Below are 17012 nucleotides of genomic sequence, written 5' to 3'. Positions count from 1 at the left end.
AATCCTTAAAAAAAATCAAAATATACATCGCAAAAAGATATTTTTGAATCTAGAAATATGTTCCAAAATGTATAGTCAAGAGTACATTAAAAAAAACCCTTTCAGATTAGGTGTATCGAAAGGTGTTTTCGGATTAGGTGTAAGAACTTCCAACACATTAATGATGGTCCGATAGCGGGTGAATATATGTCCAAAATGTAAAATATTTTATAGTTTCCATGCAATAATACTTCATTATAGAGAACTACTATAGGATCTTAAGATTCATGATTCAATATGTTATAATCCTTGATCCATGAGAGATCCAATAATAATGCGTTCTTCAACCTCTGTTCTTCTGCCTCCTTTTCCTTTTCCCAATCTATATTTTTGTCCTCGTTACTCCTCTCACATTCTCTTTATTGATGACTTATTGAGAGAGAACCTTATGACCAGAGACAAAACCCTAATATCCTTTTATAAGCCAACGTCCATCGAGTTGGGCTGAGCTTTAATTTATTTTATTATGACTTCCCATAATAACCAATAGGTCCTTATATTTCATTAAATCACAATTGGGCCATCATAATATTTCAAATGAGTCACATAATAGAATTAATTCGTCAATTAATTCTAACATTCTCCCACTGGACTCATATGATGTCATAACATTATGTGATTACATAAACATAATGCGCATTAAAGGACCTTACATGAATTGGTGTTCAATCATTATTCACAATCAAAGATGCAGAAATAATAAGAGTCATGGCGGTCACACATCATTCACTCGACATGATTCCTTCCATGGACTACTGTATCATTCCTTTCTCCTTAATATGACTTTAGCATGAGAAATCCTTAATGAGTTCAAACATAATGTCATTTTTTTTTCAATAATAACATAACAAAATTTGTTTTCTTCATCATAATTTGCATGCATAAACATAAAGAAGAAAACACAACCTTCAAAAACTTATACATCAAAGAGCTCAGAGTGTCACATAAACATTAATAACTTTAACATTTAACATTTAACATTCACTAGTAGACATAATGCCCATTTTCTTTACATGGCCAGCGTACAATAGGGTGGTAACCCTTTTGTCAGAGGGTCAGCAATCATAAGATTTGTGCTAATATGTTCTATTGACACTCTATGTTTCTGAACTTCTTCTTCAACGACAAAGTATTTCAATTTCATAAGTTTAGCACCTTTGGAATACCTGTCGTTCTTAAAAGAGAAGACTGTTGCGGAATTATCACAATAAATTTTCAGCGGCTTGGCAATATTGTCGACTACTCCAAGTCCTGAAATAAAGTTCCGCAACCAATTAGCCTGAACTGTGACCTCAAAGCATGCCACAAATTCAGTTTCCATGGTGGATGCAACAATGACAGACTACTTCACACTTTCCATGAAAACGTTCCCCCGACTAAAAGATACACATAATCAAATGTAAACTTTCTTGTATCCATACAACCGGCAAAGTCTGAATTTGTATAACCTATTACCTCAAGATGATCATATTTTCTATAAGTAAGCATGTGATTCTTTGTTCCTTGTAGGTATCTTAAAACTTTCTTTGCAGCTTTCCAATGCTCCAATCTGGATTACTCTAGTGTCTACCAAGCATACCAACTACAAGACTAATATCTGGCCTTGTACATGTTTAAGCATACATCAAACTCCCAACAACAGATGCATAAGGGATATCTTCCATTTGTTTTCGTTCCAAATCATTCTTTGGACATTGCATGAGACTAAACTTGTGTCCTTTCTGTATTGAAACGGGAGATGCTGAACATTTATCCATTCTGAATCTCTCTAAAACCTTATTAATATATGCATTCTGAGACAAACATAACAATCTTTGTGATCTATCACGAAATATTTCTATTCCTATCACATAGTATGCCTCACCCATATCTTTCATTTCAAAGTTGTTAGAGAGAAACCTCTTAGTCTCACTTAATAGACCAAGATCATTAGTCGCAAGCAAGATATCATTGACATACAGAATCAAAAATATAAACTTGCTCCCACTGACCGTCAGATATATATACTAATCAACAGTGTTTTCCTTAAATCCAAAGGACACAATAGTTTCATTGAACTTAAGATACCATTGCCGAGAAGCTTGTTTAAGTTTGTATATTGATCTATTAAGTTTACACACCATGTGGTCCTTTCCTTCTTCAGTGAACCCCACTAGTTGGCCCATATAAACATCCTCTTCTAAATCCTTATTCAGAAAAGCAATTTTAACATCCATTTGATGCAACTCAAGATCATAATGTGCTACTAATGCCATGATAATTCTAAAGAATCTTTCTTAGAAATAGGCAAAAATGTTTCCTTATAATCAATACCATCTTTCTGAGTAAAATCTTTGGCAACAAGTCGATCCTTGTAACATTCAATATTATCTTGAGAGTCACGTTTAGTCTAAAGACCCATTTACACCCAACTCTCTTGCATCCTTCAAGAAATTTCACAAGGCCCCATACGTCATTCTGTGCCACTGATTTAAGCTCATCTTTCATGGCATCTAACCACTTATCAAAATTATCACCATTAATGGCTTCTGAAAATGAAACGGGATCATTATCAACACTTAAGTCATTTTCTGACTCTTGTAGATAAACCACATAGTCATTCGAAATAGTAGATTTTCTATCTTTGTGAGATCTTCTTAATACTACTTCTTATGGTTGTTCTACTACCAGCTCATTATTAACATCAGGATCATTAATTTGTTGTTCTTCTTAATTGTTGTAAGTTTCTACAACATAGGGAATAATAAGTCTTGAAGAAAAATACTAGCTACAAGAACTTGTATTCTAACTTCCTTAATCTCCAAACTTTGTGAAGCTTCACTCCTACTGATTTCACCATTCTCAATAAATCGAGCATTTCTAGTTTCAACGATTCTTGTACTATGGATAGGACGACAAAATATACCTTTTTTTTTTCTGGATAACCAATGAAATATCGATTGATTGTTCTTTCATCCAGTTTCTTTTCTTGCATATTGTATCTTCTTACTTCTGCCTGACAACTCTAAACTTGCAGGTGTCTCAAACTGGGTTTCCTACTTGTCCAAACTCAAAAAGAGTCATTTTGAACAACTTTACTAGGAACCTTGTTCAACAAATACATGGCAATCTTTAAAGCATACATCCACAACGATACAGATAAACATGAATTACTTAATATACTCCTAACCATATATCATTAAGGTTCTATTACGCCTTTCTAATACACCATTTTTTTGTGGTGTGCTTGTCATTTTGTATTGAGCATAAATACCACATTTCTCAAGGAACTTAGCAAACAGACCAAGGTGTTATTCACTTTCATCATATCTTCCATAATACTCACCACCTCTTTTTGACCTTACGATTTTCACCTTTCTGTCTAATTTTCTTTCCACTTTATTTATATAAACTTCCAAGGCATTCACTATTTAAGATTTCTCATGCAATAGATAGACATGTCCATACCGCGAAAAATCATCAATAAAGGTGATGAAATACTTCTCTTTATTGAAGGAATTTACATCAAACGGACCACATATATTGGTGTGTATGATTTCAAGAAGCTGAGTGCTCCTTGTGGTTCCTTTCTTTGTGTGTTTTGTTTGTTTGTCTTTAATACAATCCACACACACACATTCATATCAGTAAAATCCAAATTCGGAAGGATTTCATTATTTACTAATCTTTGTATTCTTTCTTTGGAAATATGTCCCAAACGCTAATGCCACAAGTAAGCAAATCGTTCATCCACTAAACTATGTTTAGTGTCAACATTGTGATGCAAGGTCATAAGATTTTCAGCATATAAATTATCCAAATTCAATTTATATAAACCATCATAAAGTGTACCAGATCCAATCATACAAGTACGCTTAAACAAACTGAAACAACCATTCCCAAACTTAAAGAATATCCAACAACATCAAACTTAGACAAAGAAATTAAATTTCTAGTGATACTAGGTCCATAAAAAGTATCCATAAGGTCTAAGTGATATCCAGTGTCAAGGATTAGACGATAAGTCCTGACAGCTTCCATTGAAATTTTCTCTTTATTGCCCATGAAGACAAACTTCTCATTTGGGTTTATGGTTCGAGTTGAAAAAAATCCCTACATCACATTAGAGACATGAATCGTACATCTAGAATCCATCCACCAAGCATTATGGGGAACTTCAATTAAGTTTGATTCAAAACACATGTGAACATTATGCTCATCTTTCTTTTCGAACCAAGCTCTACGCTTTATGCAGTCCTTCTGGAAATGTCCAGAATTTCTACAAAAATGACATTTGCCATTTTTCTTCTAGATTTTGGTTGAGGACTCGTCAATCTTTAATGGTTCTTTACCCTTTCCATGTTTTTTTGAAACTTTCTCTCAAACTCCTTAATTCTTCGCATAATGAACATCCGAGATAATTTTCATCCACTTCCATTCTTAGAGACTTAAGTCTTGCTACAATATTTGTCATCTCGATCACGTGCTCGTGCATAGTACGTGAACTATCAAACTTCATGGTGGTCAACGTACTCATCAATGTCCCAGTAAGGGACTTATCAACAGTTTGGGAGCGCTCTTCCACACATTTCTTAAACTCTTTCACATTATCAATTTTGGGAAGAGCGACCTTAGTGTTGCTTGTTATGCTCATTCGCATAAACATTTACATAAAATCTAGTCAAGGAAATTCAACCCATTGAAGACTAGAACAAACATATAAAGATACCAGAACAAAGACTTCAATTATCACATGCCTAACATCAATGCTTTGAGTCATAAAACTAAATTAAATACAGATTCAGACATAAATAACCATTATATGCATACTAAAGTTCTCCTTTTGGAGATCCACTAATATACAAACATAGACATAATGACGCCGATCATATTATATAACATTCATATTATATAACATTCATATTATATAACATTATTGATAATTAAAATATGCATCAACTAGAATCACCTACTACCTTTGGGTATATAAATAAAACTAGTGACACATACAAAATTATCTACCATCATGCTTATTAATTATAAAAACAACTAATCAACCTTTGGGCGATCTTGAAATGCCTTATAATAATGAACTTCAATTAACCCATAAATCAATTATTCATAATTTAGCATCCATACTACAGGTAATTAAAATAAAATCATTAATAAAACTAGTATTGGTAATTAAAATATGCATCAACTAGAATCACCTACTACCTTTGGGTATATAAATAAAACTAGTGACACATACAAAATTATCTACCATCATGCTCATTAATTATAAAAACAGCTAATCAACCTTTGGGCGACCCTGAAATACCTTATAATAATGAACTTCAATTAACCCAATCAATTATTCATAATTTAGCATCCATACTACAGGTAATTGAAATAAAATCATTAATAATTTGAAATCAAACAAACTTTAAAATTTTGGCCACTTTGGTGACTAACAAAATTTATCATACTTGATCTCATATAAATAAATATACATTTAATTGCTATAAATCATACATAACAAAACATACACATTATTGTAAATTAAAAATACATTATTCATATAATAAAAATATTAAAATATTAACGTTAATTGGTGACCCAATTCAATAATATCACCGTACTTGATCCATGAAAAACAAACAATTAATCCAACAATAGTTGATTCATGGAATTTGCAATTCAAACATTCAATTTCTTTAATTCAAGAAATTCTCATAATAATTCAAGCCTTTTTATTTTGCAATTAAAGCATAGCGGAAACAAACATTACAATTGCACATTAAATATTGGTTTGATCCATCATTAAACTCACAAAGGACACGTAACCAACAAATTTCATCATCATGCCATTGAATTCAATTAAAGCATAAAAGATAAACAACATTAAAGAAACATAATAGTGCAATTCTTCAATTAACAATATATCCCTACAACTTATAATTAGGATTCATACAATTGGTAAAAAATATAAATTTCAAAATCTCTAAATCCATAATTAGGGTTTATCTTAATTTAAAAAAAACCCTAAAATCATAATTAGAGTTTATAATATCATAAAATCCCTAAATCATAATTAGGGTTTATTATAGCATAAAATTCCTAAATTCATAATCAGGATTAATACTTTAATCAAATCCCTAAATTCATAATTAGGGATTATAATAATTTCAGGAGAACACAATTTGAATAAAACATCATAATTGGAGAATCATAAATCTAATAACACTAAGCTCTCATACCACATGTAAAATATTTTGTAGTTTCCATGCAATAATACTTCATTATAGAGAACTACTATAGGATCTTAAGATTCATGATTCTCACATGTTATAATCACAGTTTCATACTCAAATCATAATAGGATACTAACCTTGATCCTTGATTAATGAGGGATCAAATAATAATATGTTCTTCAACCTCTATTCTTCTGCCTCTTTTTCTCAATCTATCTCTCTATCTCTTTGTCCTCGTTACTCCTCTCACACTCTGTTTCTTGATGGCTTATTGTGAGAGAACCTTATGACCAAAGACAGAACCCTAATATCCTTTTATAAGCCAACGTCCATCGAGTTGGGCTGAACTTTATTTTATTTTATTATGACTTCCCATAATAACCAATAGGTCCTTATATTTTATTAAATCGCAATTGGGCCATCATAATATTTTAAATGAGTCACATAATAGAATTAATTCGTCAATTAATTCTAACACAAAAAACAAAAATGGTCCGATAGCGGGTGAATATATGTCCAAAAAACAAAAATTTCATTAGAATAGATTTTATTTAAATAATTGTTTTGATACCATGTTAAGAAGTGAACTTTAAGTCTAACTCAATCCCACAAAACTGACTTATAAAATGAGATTTGCATCACTTATATATAATGATTATGATGTGAGACTTCTGTAACTCATTGGCATATGACCTGACCTGAGCATGATGACTTTCCTCGCTCATGATCTTCTAATGAAGGTGGAGCCATTATAGCCAACAAATCCTGAGAAGTACCTTCTTGCTCCAAACACTCAGCCATAGGCTGGGTGTAAGGGAAGACGAAAGGGATAGAATTATTATTTCATCAAGGCTGTAGAGGTGCAGAGGAAAAAAAAAAATGGGTACATGAATTATATAAAAAAGAGCTGCTGTAGAGTTAAAAGTTTTAACATGAGTTTTATACAAAAAAAGTATTCGCTCCCTTAGATTATAAAAAATTATAAACAAAAAACTTAAATATAAAAATAAAGTTTTTTAATAAATAAAAACGAATGATTTGATTTTGAAAAAATGCATTCAAGTGTATCGAGTTTTTTTTTTTTTAAATGATGTCGATACCTTTTCTAGTTGCAAAATAGATATTCACAACTGTTATTAATAAAATAACATTCGTATTTCTTATTTTATTCATATTCATATTTATATTATATTTATATTTATATTTATATTTAAACTTATCTTTATATTTATATTTATATTGAAATTATATGGGAGCTTCTTCAATACTTACTTTTCCAATCTTCCCTTAATACTTTTTTACAATTCAATACGAACAAAATGAATAGTAACACATTGGAGAGGCTGAGTTTGATAATTGATTATCAAACAACGTCGTAAAAAAAATTGTCATGGTAGTTGAAATAACTATAAAAAGAAAATCAGGAAATAATGTCTCAAAATAGATATCTCTTGAGCCAAAAAGTGGTGTAACCAAATCCAAACACAACAAGGCTAAGGTTTACCAAATTGAAGTTGATTTTTTTTTTTTTTGGGAAGAAGAAATTGAATCTCATTGGCAATATCTAGTTCATTCATCATCCAAAAGACTTAGTAGGTTACGCTTTAGAAGGAACAACTTTTAGTTACATGAGGTTTCTACAAAAGCAATCTCTACAATTGCATATAGGATATGGAAAATATGTAAACTAGATATCAAACACACAACTTATTTACACTGTATTTTGCTTCAATAAAGGATTATAATCAGGGTTAAATATGTTTTTGGTCCCTTAAGTTTTAGTGAAATTTAGAATAATCTCTCTTTAAAACTTTCGACCAATTTAGTCCTTCATCTTAGAAAATACGTGAATTTAGTCATTTTAACCAAATTTTATTAAGTTAGTTGACGTTTCAAACACATTTCATTATAGTATTTGAATTGTTTACACCATTTAACATATTTTCGCTTTAATGTTAACTCAAATATTATCCTAAAATGCATTTAAAATATCAAATAAACTTAAAAAAATTTAGTAAGAAAGACTAAATCCATGCATTTTTAAAGATGGAGGACTAAATTGGTATAAAATTTCAAAGAGGGACTAATTCCAAAAAATTGAGAGACCTAAAATGCATTTAAAATATCAAATAAACTTAAAAAAATTTAGTAAGAAAGACTAAATCCATGCATTTTTAAAGATGAAGGACTAAATTGGTATAAAATTTTAAAGAGGGACTAATTCCAAAAAATTGAGAGAACAAAAACATATTTAACCCTTATAATTAACATGCTTGATATAGCCACTAGATAAACTCATCAATGATATTCAATCATTTATCAAATAGAAACAAACAAAACTCAAGTTCAAGCATTCAAACAATTTTTAGCCTATCACAATTCCTACATGAAAACCAAAATTTAGTTACCAATTCACGTTCACATCCATGTCTTCTATCCTACAATTATATCAATATCATAAATATCATAAATAGCTTCCCTTACCTAAAATCTTTATCTTCAAAGCAATTTCCAACACTCCAAACAATAAATTACTCCAAAATCTAGAGGAAACTAGAAAAAGGTATCCAAATATAACAAAATTTTAGTATAAGCTTAATTTTACATTGTTGTTTTTTATTTATTTAGATACAAAAACGATGCCATTTATAGACTATATTTTAGTATTAATTTGTAATCTCTGCTTTTAATTCTGCATTTAAGTTTCACTACATTTTAATTCCAGTCGATACAGATCTTTCAATCTTTTTTCACAAATTTTCAGATTTCAATGTTCAATTCAGTAATTTAGTTTTGGTTCTTAGATTTTACATTTTATCATTTCTAATTTTATTATTTTTTGCTCTACAAAATTCAAACCCTCAATTCTTAATTTGTTGAGAAAGAAATCACTCGATAACTTCAATTATAATGTATTTTAGGTTAACTTCTATATTATACTTCTAAATTGTGATACCTGTAGTATCATAGGTTTGTTGCTACTGTTTTAAATTCAAATATAAATTGTGAGCAATTTCCAATGGATAAGTGAGAGTATAAATTTTTTAGCTATACTTATTCTTCGTAAATAATACTTGGACTATCATTTCTTGACATCCAATAATTTTTTATTATCCATTTCTCTTTACAAATAAAAATATTATCTTTAAAAGTAGATTGTTAAATAGTTGATATAGTATAAAAATATGATTTCTCAATACTAAAACATTAATGATATTGACTCTTCTACAATACTTAATTTTCCAAATTGGGACTAAAAACCCTTTTTATACTAACTTTTTCTTCTTAAATTTTAGAACTACTTCGATACCAAGCATAATTATAGAGGCAAATATCTTAGATAATTCAATGCATTCAACAAACATAGTTTGTATACGAGATTTTGCTGTGGAGTTTTCATATCTTTGCAAGCTTATTCATAAAGACAGTTTCAGAGTTCAAGAGAGTTGGTTAAGTGTTTGATCTATCAATGACCAACACAAGAACCTCTTTGCTTGCTTGTCATAAATGAAACTAGATCTTCTTCCCCTTACGCATCTGGCAAAAACAGAGTGAAATCACGAACAAGATCATGGTGACCCTCAAAAAGTTTTTCAACCTGGGAAAGTCCAACAAACATATGATTATTAAGTGAATGACAAAGAAAAGGAAAAACATAATAATAATTTGTTGACACAAATAGGTAGACAACACTTGCCTTATGGAATATTTCACTAGCAGACATGTCATTTTTGTCCCTATTGGTTAATATCCTTACAAATCTCTTGTAGATTCTATCTGTGTTTTGAAATCGATCCTGCATGAAAAGAAACCAATTAATTGAAGTTGTTCAATTAATTACATTGGCACAACAAACCTAGAATTTTATCGTGCCCTAGCAAAATCAACCGGTGTCCTAAATTTAACAAAATTTTGACCTTAATCTTCTGCACATATTTGATAGCATCTTTCAACTGAACTGTGTCCTTAGGTGGAAGAAGGATTTCATATCCCTTTGGCAAAAACTTGTTGAATCCCGAAATGAGATCATCGTGGTCTTTAAGAATCTCCTCCACTTTTTCTACTACAGTGCCAACATCCATTCTACAAATGAATAAGATGTAAAAAAAATCAATATATTTTAAAATTTTGGACTTTGAGACGTTGGCATAAACTATGAATTTATAGAAGATAGAAGAGTTCAACTTGGTCCAACCTATGTTGTCTATAATCGGTCATGACATTCAAAAACTCCTCGAACGTTTCCTTCTTGTCTTTAAATTTCTTTTGCACTTTTTTTATGTATTCCACGGCTTCCAGTTTTGTCATATTTTTCCCACCTTGACTCATTATTTGGTATTGAAACACTACCTGAGCATCACAACCAAGAACAAGCCAATTCAAACAATCATGAGAAACTCATATATATATATATATATATATATATATATATATATATATGTAATCATGGCCAATTATTTTCACCAACAACTGTAAGAATTTATTAGCTGAGATGAAGATGCAATAAGTGTTTTGTGCGGTACATGCATTGAGAAAAATTAAACACAACTAATCTATGAAACAAACTTAAAACAACAAAACTAGATGAACTAACATTCTAATATCATAACATACAAATGAGATCTTGATAAGAATATCAGGAGATGTTTATTTTATCAGTGAAGAGTTTTGGTATTTAGGATTCAAACTAAATTTATGAAGAAAATTTAAAGATCTTCGTTTTTAAAGTGTAATTAGGGGGTGGCAAAACAATTATGTGGCTATCTTTGTCATAATGTGTACCAGACTTACCTCTGAATTTGGATTTTTTACTGGATTTTTAGGTGCTGTTCTTTTACTGTGTCTCTATAATATACTAATTACCATTAATTTTGACGTTTTAAAATATATTAAAAGGATATTTAAAATGCCAACACAATGTATTCTTAATGTTCAGCAGAAAAGAGCACAAAAAAATCAGTAAAGAATCTGGACTCCTTACCTCTTCCTCATATGCTGAATCACTATCTTTAGATATTCTATAGTTAATTATGTTGTAATAATTCATCTACTTCTTATACTATTTTTTTTAGTTATAGTAATTGCTAGACATGAAGAACCATTCTCCTTAAATTATTAGATTGGGGGCGTTTTAAGGAGATGTCTAAGGACATCTTAGGACTTTACTTTCAAAGAACATCACTTTCTACTCATCGTGATTTAGACTAGGCCATAACTTGTCATTTAACTCATTGGAATAACAAATTACTTGATCAATCTTTGTAAAGTCTTCATGAAACAATATTATCTTTAAGTCAATTTCACGAGAATACCCTATAATAATGTATATTCAAAGAACAAATTCCTAATTTGTTCATTGTTGGAACTACATCCCTTGGATAATACTTAATTGGAGTCGAGATCCTCTACTAGTTTTTTTGGTGTTGTTTTCTGTTGAGCATTAAAAATACACTGTGTTGGTATTTTAAATATCTTTCTAATAAATTTTAAAATGTCAAAATTAGTGATAATCAATGTATTATGAAGGCACAGTAGAGGAACAACACAAAAAACCCAGCAGAAAATTCAAATTCTACTTAATTATGACAAATTATGAGCTATATTCATAAAAGAGGATCCTAGTCTCCAATCAAAAACATTTCTTAAAAATCTATCATGTGTATATGTCATGTTCACATACACAAGCACCTTATAAGTTTAATTAATTGTGTATAGGAGATTAGTTTCCTTCGTTGACGTCCATTTGTCCCTTTATCTATAATCAAATAAATACTTCTTAATTTACTTTAATCAAGCAAATATTTTCCTGGTTAAAATAGGGGTTTTCTCCATTCTCATTTCTCTTGTATGTACTTCATATGAAAATAAGTCCCTTTTAATCAAGGGTCTCAACAAAAGAATTATTAAGTAGTATCCTTAAAACCCATTATATCTACCTAAGTATTTTATATATGTGTACCTTCAAACACCAAATTCCACTTCCCTCCCATATTTACTCTTTAATTAATTAAATAAACCACAACAATTTTGTTCTCTCTTCGTTCACCACCACCATTTTTCCAAAATAGTGCTAAATTAAACAACCTTATATTAAGTTTACACACTTACTCCTAAGCTTCCCATTCCCACAAAAAATAAAATAAAATAAAATTAAGATTCAAGTAAAGAGATCATACCTTTCAGAGCCTATGGAAGAAGGAAAGCAAGAAGAAGAGAAGGAACAACTATATTAGACAAGTATAATAATGGTTTCTAGAATTCAATTTGATAAGAAATATATTTGAGTTATAAAAACTAAAACATTAATCAGGATATTAAAAGTTTCATTAAAAAAAAATAAAGTATTTAATTAATGCATGAATATTTAACAAAAAGTTAATAAATACTTTGCCTTAAAAATATTAATGCATTAATAAATGTTGTCAAGAAAAAATAGTTTTTCTTTCGAAAAATTGTGCCACTCATTAATGATATATTATTATTAGTAATTTTAAAATTTATTTGGCAATTTTCAAACACTTACATAATTTTTCATATTTAATGACTTCAAAAGATTTACATGAAAATTCCTTGAAAAAACTTTTACAAATTCTTATAAGGAAAATCCACACAAAACTCCCATAAAAGAATTATAGTATTACATTTTTTAAGGTTAATAATGTTTTCGTCTATGTATTTTTATGAAAAATTGGAATTAAAGTTCATATAAAAAGCATCCTTATACTTTTAAAATACGTGGAATACGAAAGTTCATATAAAAATCATCCTTATACTTTTAAAATGCGTGGAATACATCCTCGATTTTAGATGGTGTTAAGTTTTCTATGACTTGTGTAATGAAGAAAATGACGTGAAAATATTTAAGTAGACACATGTTGGTAATCAATTACACTGTGTTGTTAATCGATTACCAATTCAAAATTTACATTACGCCTATCGCAATTCCACTCTTCTCTCTGACGTCTTCATCGTCTTTCTCTACTCCTTCATCATTCTCGGGAAGCTTAGCAAAAAAGAAACCTTAAACTTAAGAAGACTGAGAATGGCGAGGGAACAAAGAAGGACATGTTAGTAATTTTGGATCATGTATATATATGACACATAATTAAATGTGTTAGGGTCATTATTTATTAAGCCAAATAATAAAGTGATCTGACTAAATTAAAGTTTTTGGCTAAAGGCATATGTCATGAAAATAAATATTGTGTAGAGACCATAAAGTAATTTCTAATTTGATGAGGGGCCAAATTAGAAATACTAAAACTTAAGTAATTAACAGTTTAAAATGGTCGTGGTCACCTTCTGAGAGTACATAGAGACATAACGTTCTTTTCAAGTTCCTGTTCCTTTCTCTCTATCCCCATCAAGTAGGGATGGCAACGGAGCGGGGCGGGGACGGGTTTCACTATTCCATACCCATCCCCGCATAAAAAATTCATCCTCATCCCCATACCCAAACCCAACGGTATCAAACTTTTTTCCCATCCCCATCCCCACCGGGTAACGGGTATAATCTCGTACCCATACCCGTACCCGTGTTCTAACTACTTCAATATTAATTTTTATAAAAGAAAAAAAATTATGGTAAAGAAAACATAATATTATGAAATATTCAATATTAGGAAGATTTTCTTCGATGCCAAATACCTTAAAATAAATTATAATTGTTTACATTTTATATTAGAATACCAAATAAAATTTCATGTGAACCAAAACATTTATTAAATTTGCAAACTACAACATTGATGAACTTAGTTGATAAAATTAAAAAATATTTCAAAAAAAATATAAAAGGAAAACAAATATTCAAATTAAAATATATTTTAAATGTTTGTTTACTTCAATTTTTTTAAATTCTAATGAATCTCTTTTTTATACACTAATAAAAGTTATAATATATCACTTGATCAAAATGACACAAAGAACAAATAATAAACATAATAATAAAAGAAAAACAAATATTCAAATTAAAATATATTTTAAATGTTTGTTTACTTCAATTTTTTTAAATTATAATAAATCTCTTTTTTATACATTAATAAAAGTTATAATACATCACTTGATCAAAATGACACAAAGAACAAATAATAAACATAATAATAAAATTTTGACATAGATTTTGTATCTTTTGAACTTCAATATATGTTGGATAGTGACGAAAAAATATTCATAGCAATTACATTAAATTTTTATATTGTAGTAAATAAAAGTTATTTATACAATTAAAGTGAAAAAAATTACAGTATGATTAATAGTGAGTTATAAAATAACAAATAATTAGATAGAATATATCGAAATATTATTCTACATGATGAAAAAAAACAATAAATAAAATTATTAAAAAACTAACAAATGTGTGTTTTAGAAATAATTTGAGAGACTATCGAAAGAAATCGCACAAAGGAAATCAAATGTATAATTAAGGTATGATAAAATGAAAAATACCTTAGAGAACTAATTATTAAATTACGTTTGAAGTGGTTAAAATTAAATAGAAATATCATTAGTGACAAAAAAATTTGTCATTAAATTACAAATAAATTAGTAATTAAATTGGTCACTAAATCAAGTATCGATTGGATCATTGAATCAGTCACTAATTTAGTCATTGATTCAGACAATAAATCAACTACTACCACCAATGACGAAAAATAATGACTGATATGGGTTACTAACTAAATCAGTCACCATTTCATGTTTTTCTTGTAGTGAATTATCATATACTATTCCTAAATATCATTATATATATATATATATATATATATATATATATATAATTTTAACCACTTCAAACATAATTTAAAGTGAAAAAATTACATTATGATTAATAATGAGTTATAAAATAAAAAATAATTAGATAGAATATATCGAAATATTATTCTACATGATAAAAATAAAAACAATAAATAAAAATATTAAAAAACTAACAAATGTGTGTTTTAGAAATAATTTGAGAGACTATCGAAAAAAATCACACAAAGGAAATCAAATGTATAACTAAGGTATGATAAGACGAAAAATATCTTAGAGAACTAAGAAAACTTTTCAAGTATCAACATATATACTTAATGGTTGAAAAATAACGAAAATTATTTTAATGAAACAAAAGAGTTCTTCAAATTAAATAAAAATTAATAATAATAATAAGTAAAGAATTTTTTTTATATTACCTTAAATTGAGAGTATAAACATTCTCATGTGAAAGGAAAATTTATAATAAATAAAAATATTAAAAAATAATATAAATATTCAAATGTGAGGCATAATATTTTTTTTTTATTAACATACATCATTTTAACATAATTACATAAATGTTATGATAAGATAAAAAATATATTGGAGATAAGAATGAGTTTCATAACAAATGAAATAATTAAAAGAAAAAAAAATAGAAAAAAAAAAATATATATATATATATATATAGGAGTTACTTGATTAATTATGAATATTTTAATAATTTAAACGAGAATGGAGATATGGCGGGGACGGGTATTATGGCGGGTATATGTACATCCCCATACCCATCCCCATACCCAACTGAAAAAGTCGGGGATTCCCCATACCCATACCCATACCTAGTCAATGCGGGGATTTCCCGTCAAAACGGGGACGGGTTCGGACAATACCCACGGGGACGGGTTTATTTGCCATCTCTACCATCAAGAGAGAAAATCAAAGGGAAATAAATGTGCTCTACAAGAGGAATAACTTATTAAGCTCACATAATAAAATAAAAAGTAAATCATTATAAATATATTCAAATAATGGTTTAACCCATCCCAAGACACCCAATGCACCATTAATATCAAGTCTTTGGACAGTAATATTAACTGCTAGGGGTATCTTGTTGTAATGATCAAACATTGATAATAAATCACGTCCAACAACAAACCAATATTTGGATTAATTTATCATCGACAGAGCAAATCCTTATAATTATCACATGTTTATCATCACAAGTGTGTATGCAATCCGGCCAAATATTAATCTTCCTTTGGGCCGATCAATACCTGCATGAACATACATAAACACCAACATTTAACATTTTTCATGACTCATCTACTCAAGAGAGGTTACTTTGGTGACTTCTTGATTCAATTAACTAATTTAAAATGTTAAACAAAACCAGAATTTGATTATTTATTTATTCCAAAACTAAATATATTTATTTTATATATTAAACAAAAAAATATATAAAATAAATAAAATTATATTTTATTAGGGTTTCATTTGGCTTCGAGATGAATCTTGTTGATGATTGTGTGTATCACAAGTTTAAGGGGAGCAAATTTATTTTCCTGATCTTGTATGTTGATGACATTCTGCTTGCCACTAATGATATAGGCATATTGTACGAAACCAAGAAATTTTTGTCAAAGAATTTTGAAATGAAAGATCTTGGTGACGCCTCCTTTGTATTAGGAATTCAGATACACCGTGATCGATCTCGAGGTATTCTAGGATTATCACAAAGGAGCTATATCGATAAAATTCTTAAAAGGTTTAGCATGCATGAATGTAAATCCGGGGATACTCTAGTTGCTAAGGGAGACAAGTTCAATCTCAATCAGTGCCCAAAGGGGAATTTGGAAATTGAGGAAATGTAGAAGATTCCTTATGCGTCAACTGTAGGGGGTTGATGTATGCCCAAGTATGTACGCGTCCAGACATAGTATACATAGTTGGGGTTTTAGGCAGATACTTAAGCAATCTAGGAATGGACCATTGGAAAGCAACAAAGAGGGTCATGAGATATTTAAA

The 17012-nt window shown here is 29.2% G+C and overlaps 1 protein-coding gene across 1 annotated transcript; it reads right to left on the bottom strand.

Annotated features, from left to right (window-relative positions):
• Positions 1 to 9780: 9780 nt before the first annotated feature.
• Positions 9781 to 10592, bottom strand: LOC114175390 (paired amphipathic helix protein Sin3-like 4). The gene is made up of 4 exons (XM_028060161.1): positions 10447 to 10592; positions 10169 to 10334; positions 9949 to 10047; positions 9781 to 9849 (listed from the first exon to the last, which is right to left on the bottom strand). The coding sequence occupies exons 1-4, from the start codon at positions 10578 to 10580 to the stop codon at positions 9781 to 9783; spliced, it is 468 nt and encodes a 155-aa protein (XP_027915962.1). The 5' UTR covers positions 10581 to 10592.
• Between the last annotated feature and the right edge of the window lie 6420 nt (positions 10593 to 17012).

The sequence above is a fragment of the Vigna unguiculata genome, chromosome 3 (genome assembly GCF_004118075.2).
Source record: "Vigna unguiculata cultivar IT97K-499-35 chromosome 3, ASM411807v1, whole genome shotgun sequence".
In the NCBI taxonomy this organism is placed as follows: domain Eukaryota; kingdom Viridiplantae; phylum Streptophyta; class Magnoliopsida; order Fabales; family Fabaceae; genus Vigna; species Vigna unguiculata.
The sequence above is the reverse complement of the archived record's forward strand: the minus strand, read 5'-3'. Positions and strand labels throughout refer to the sequence as shown.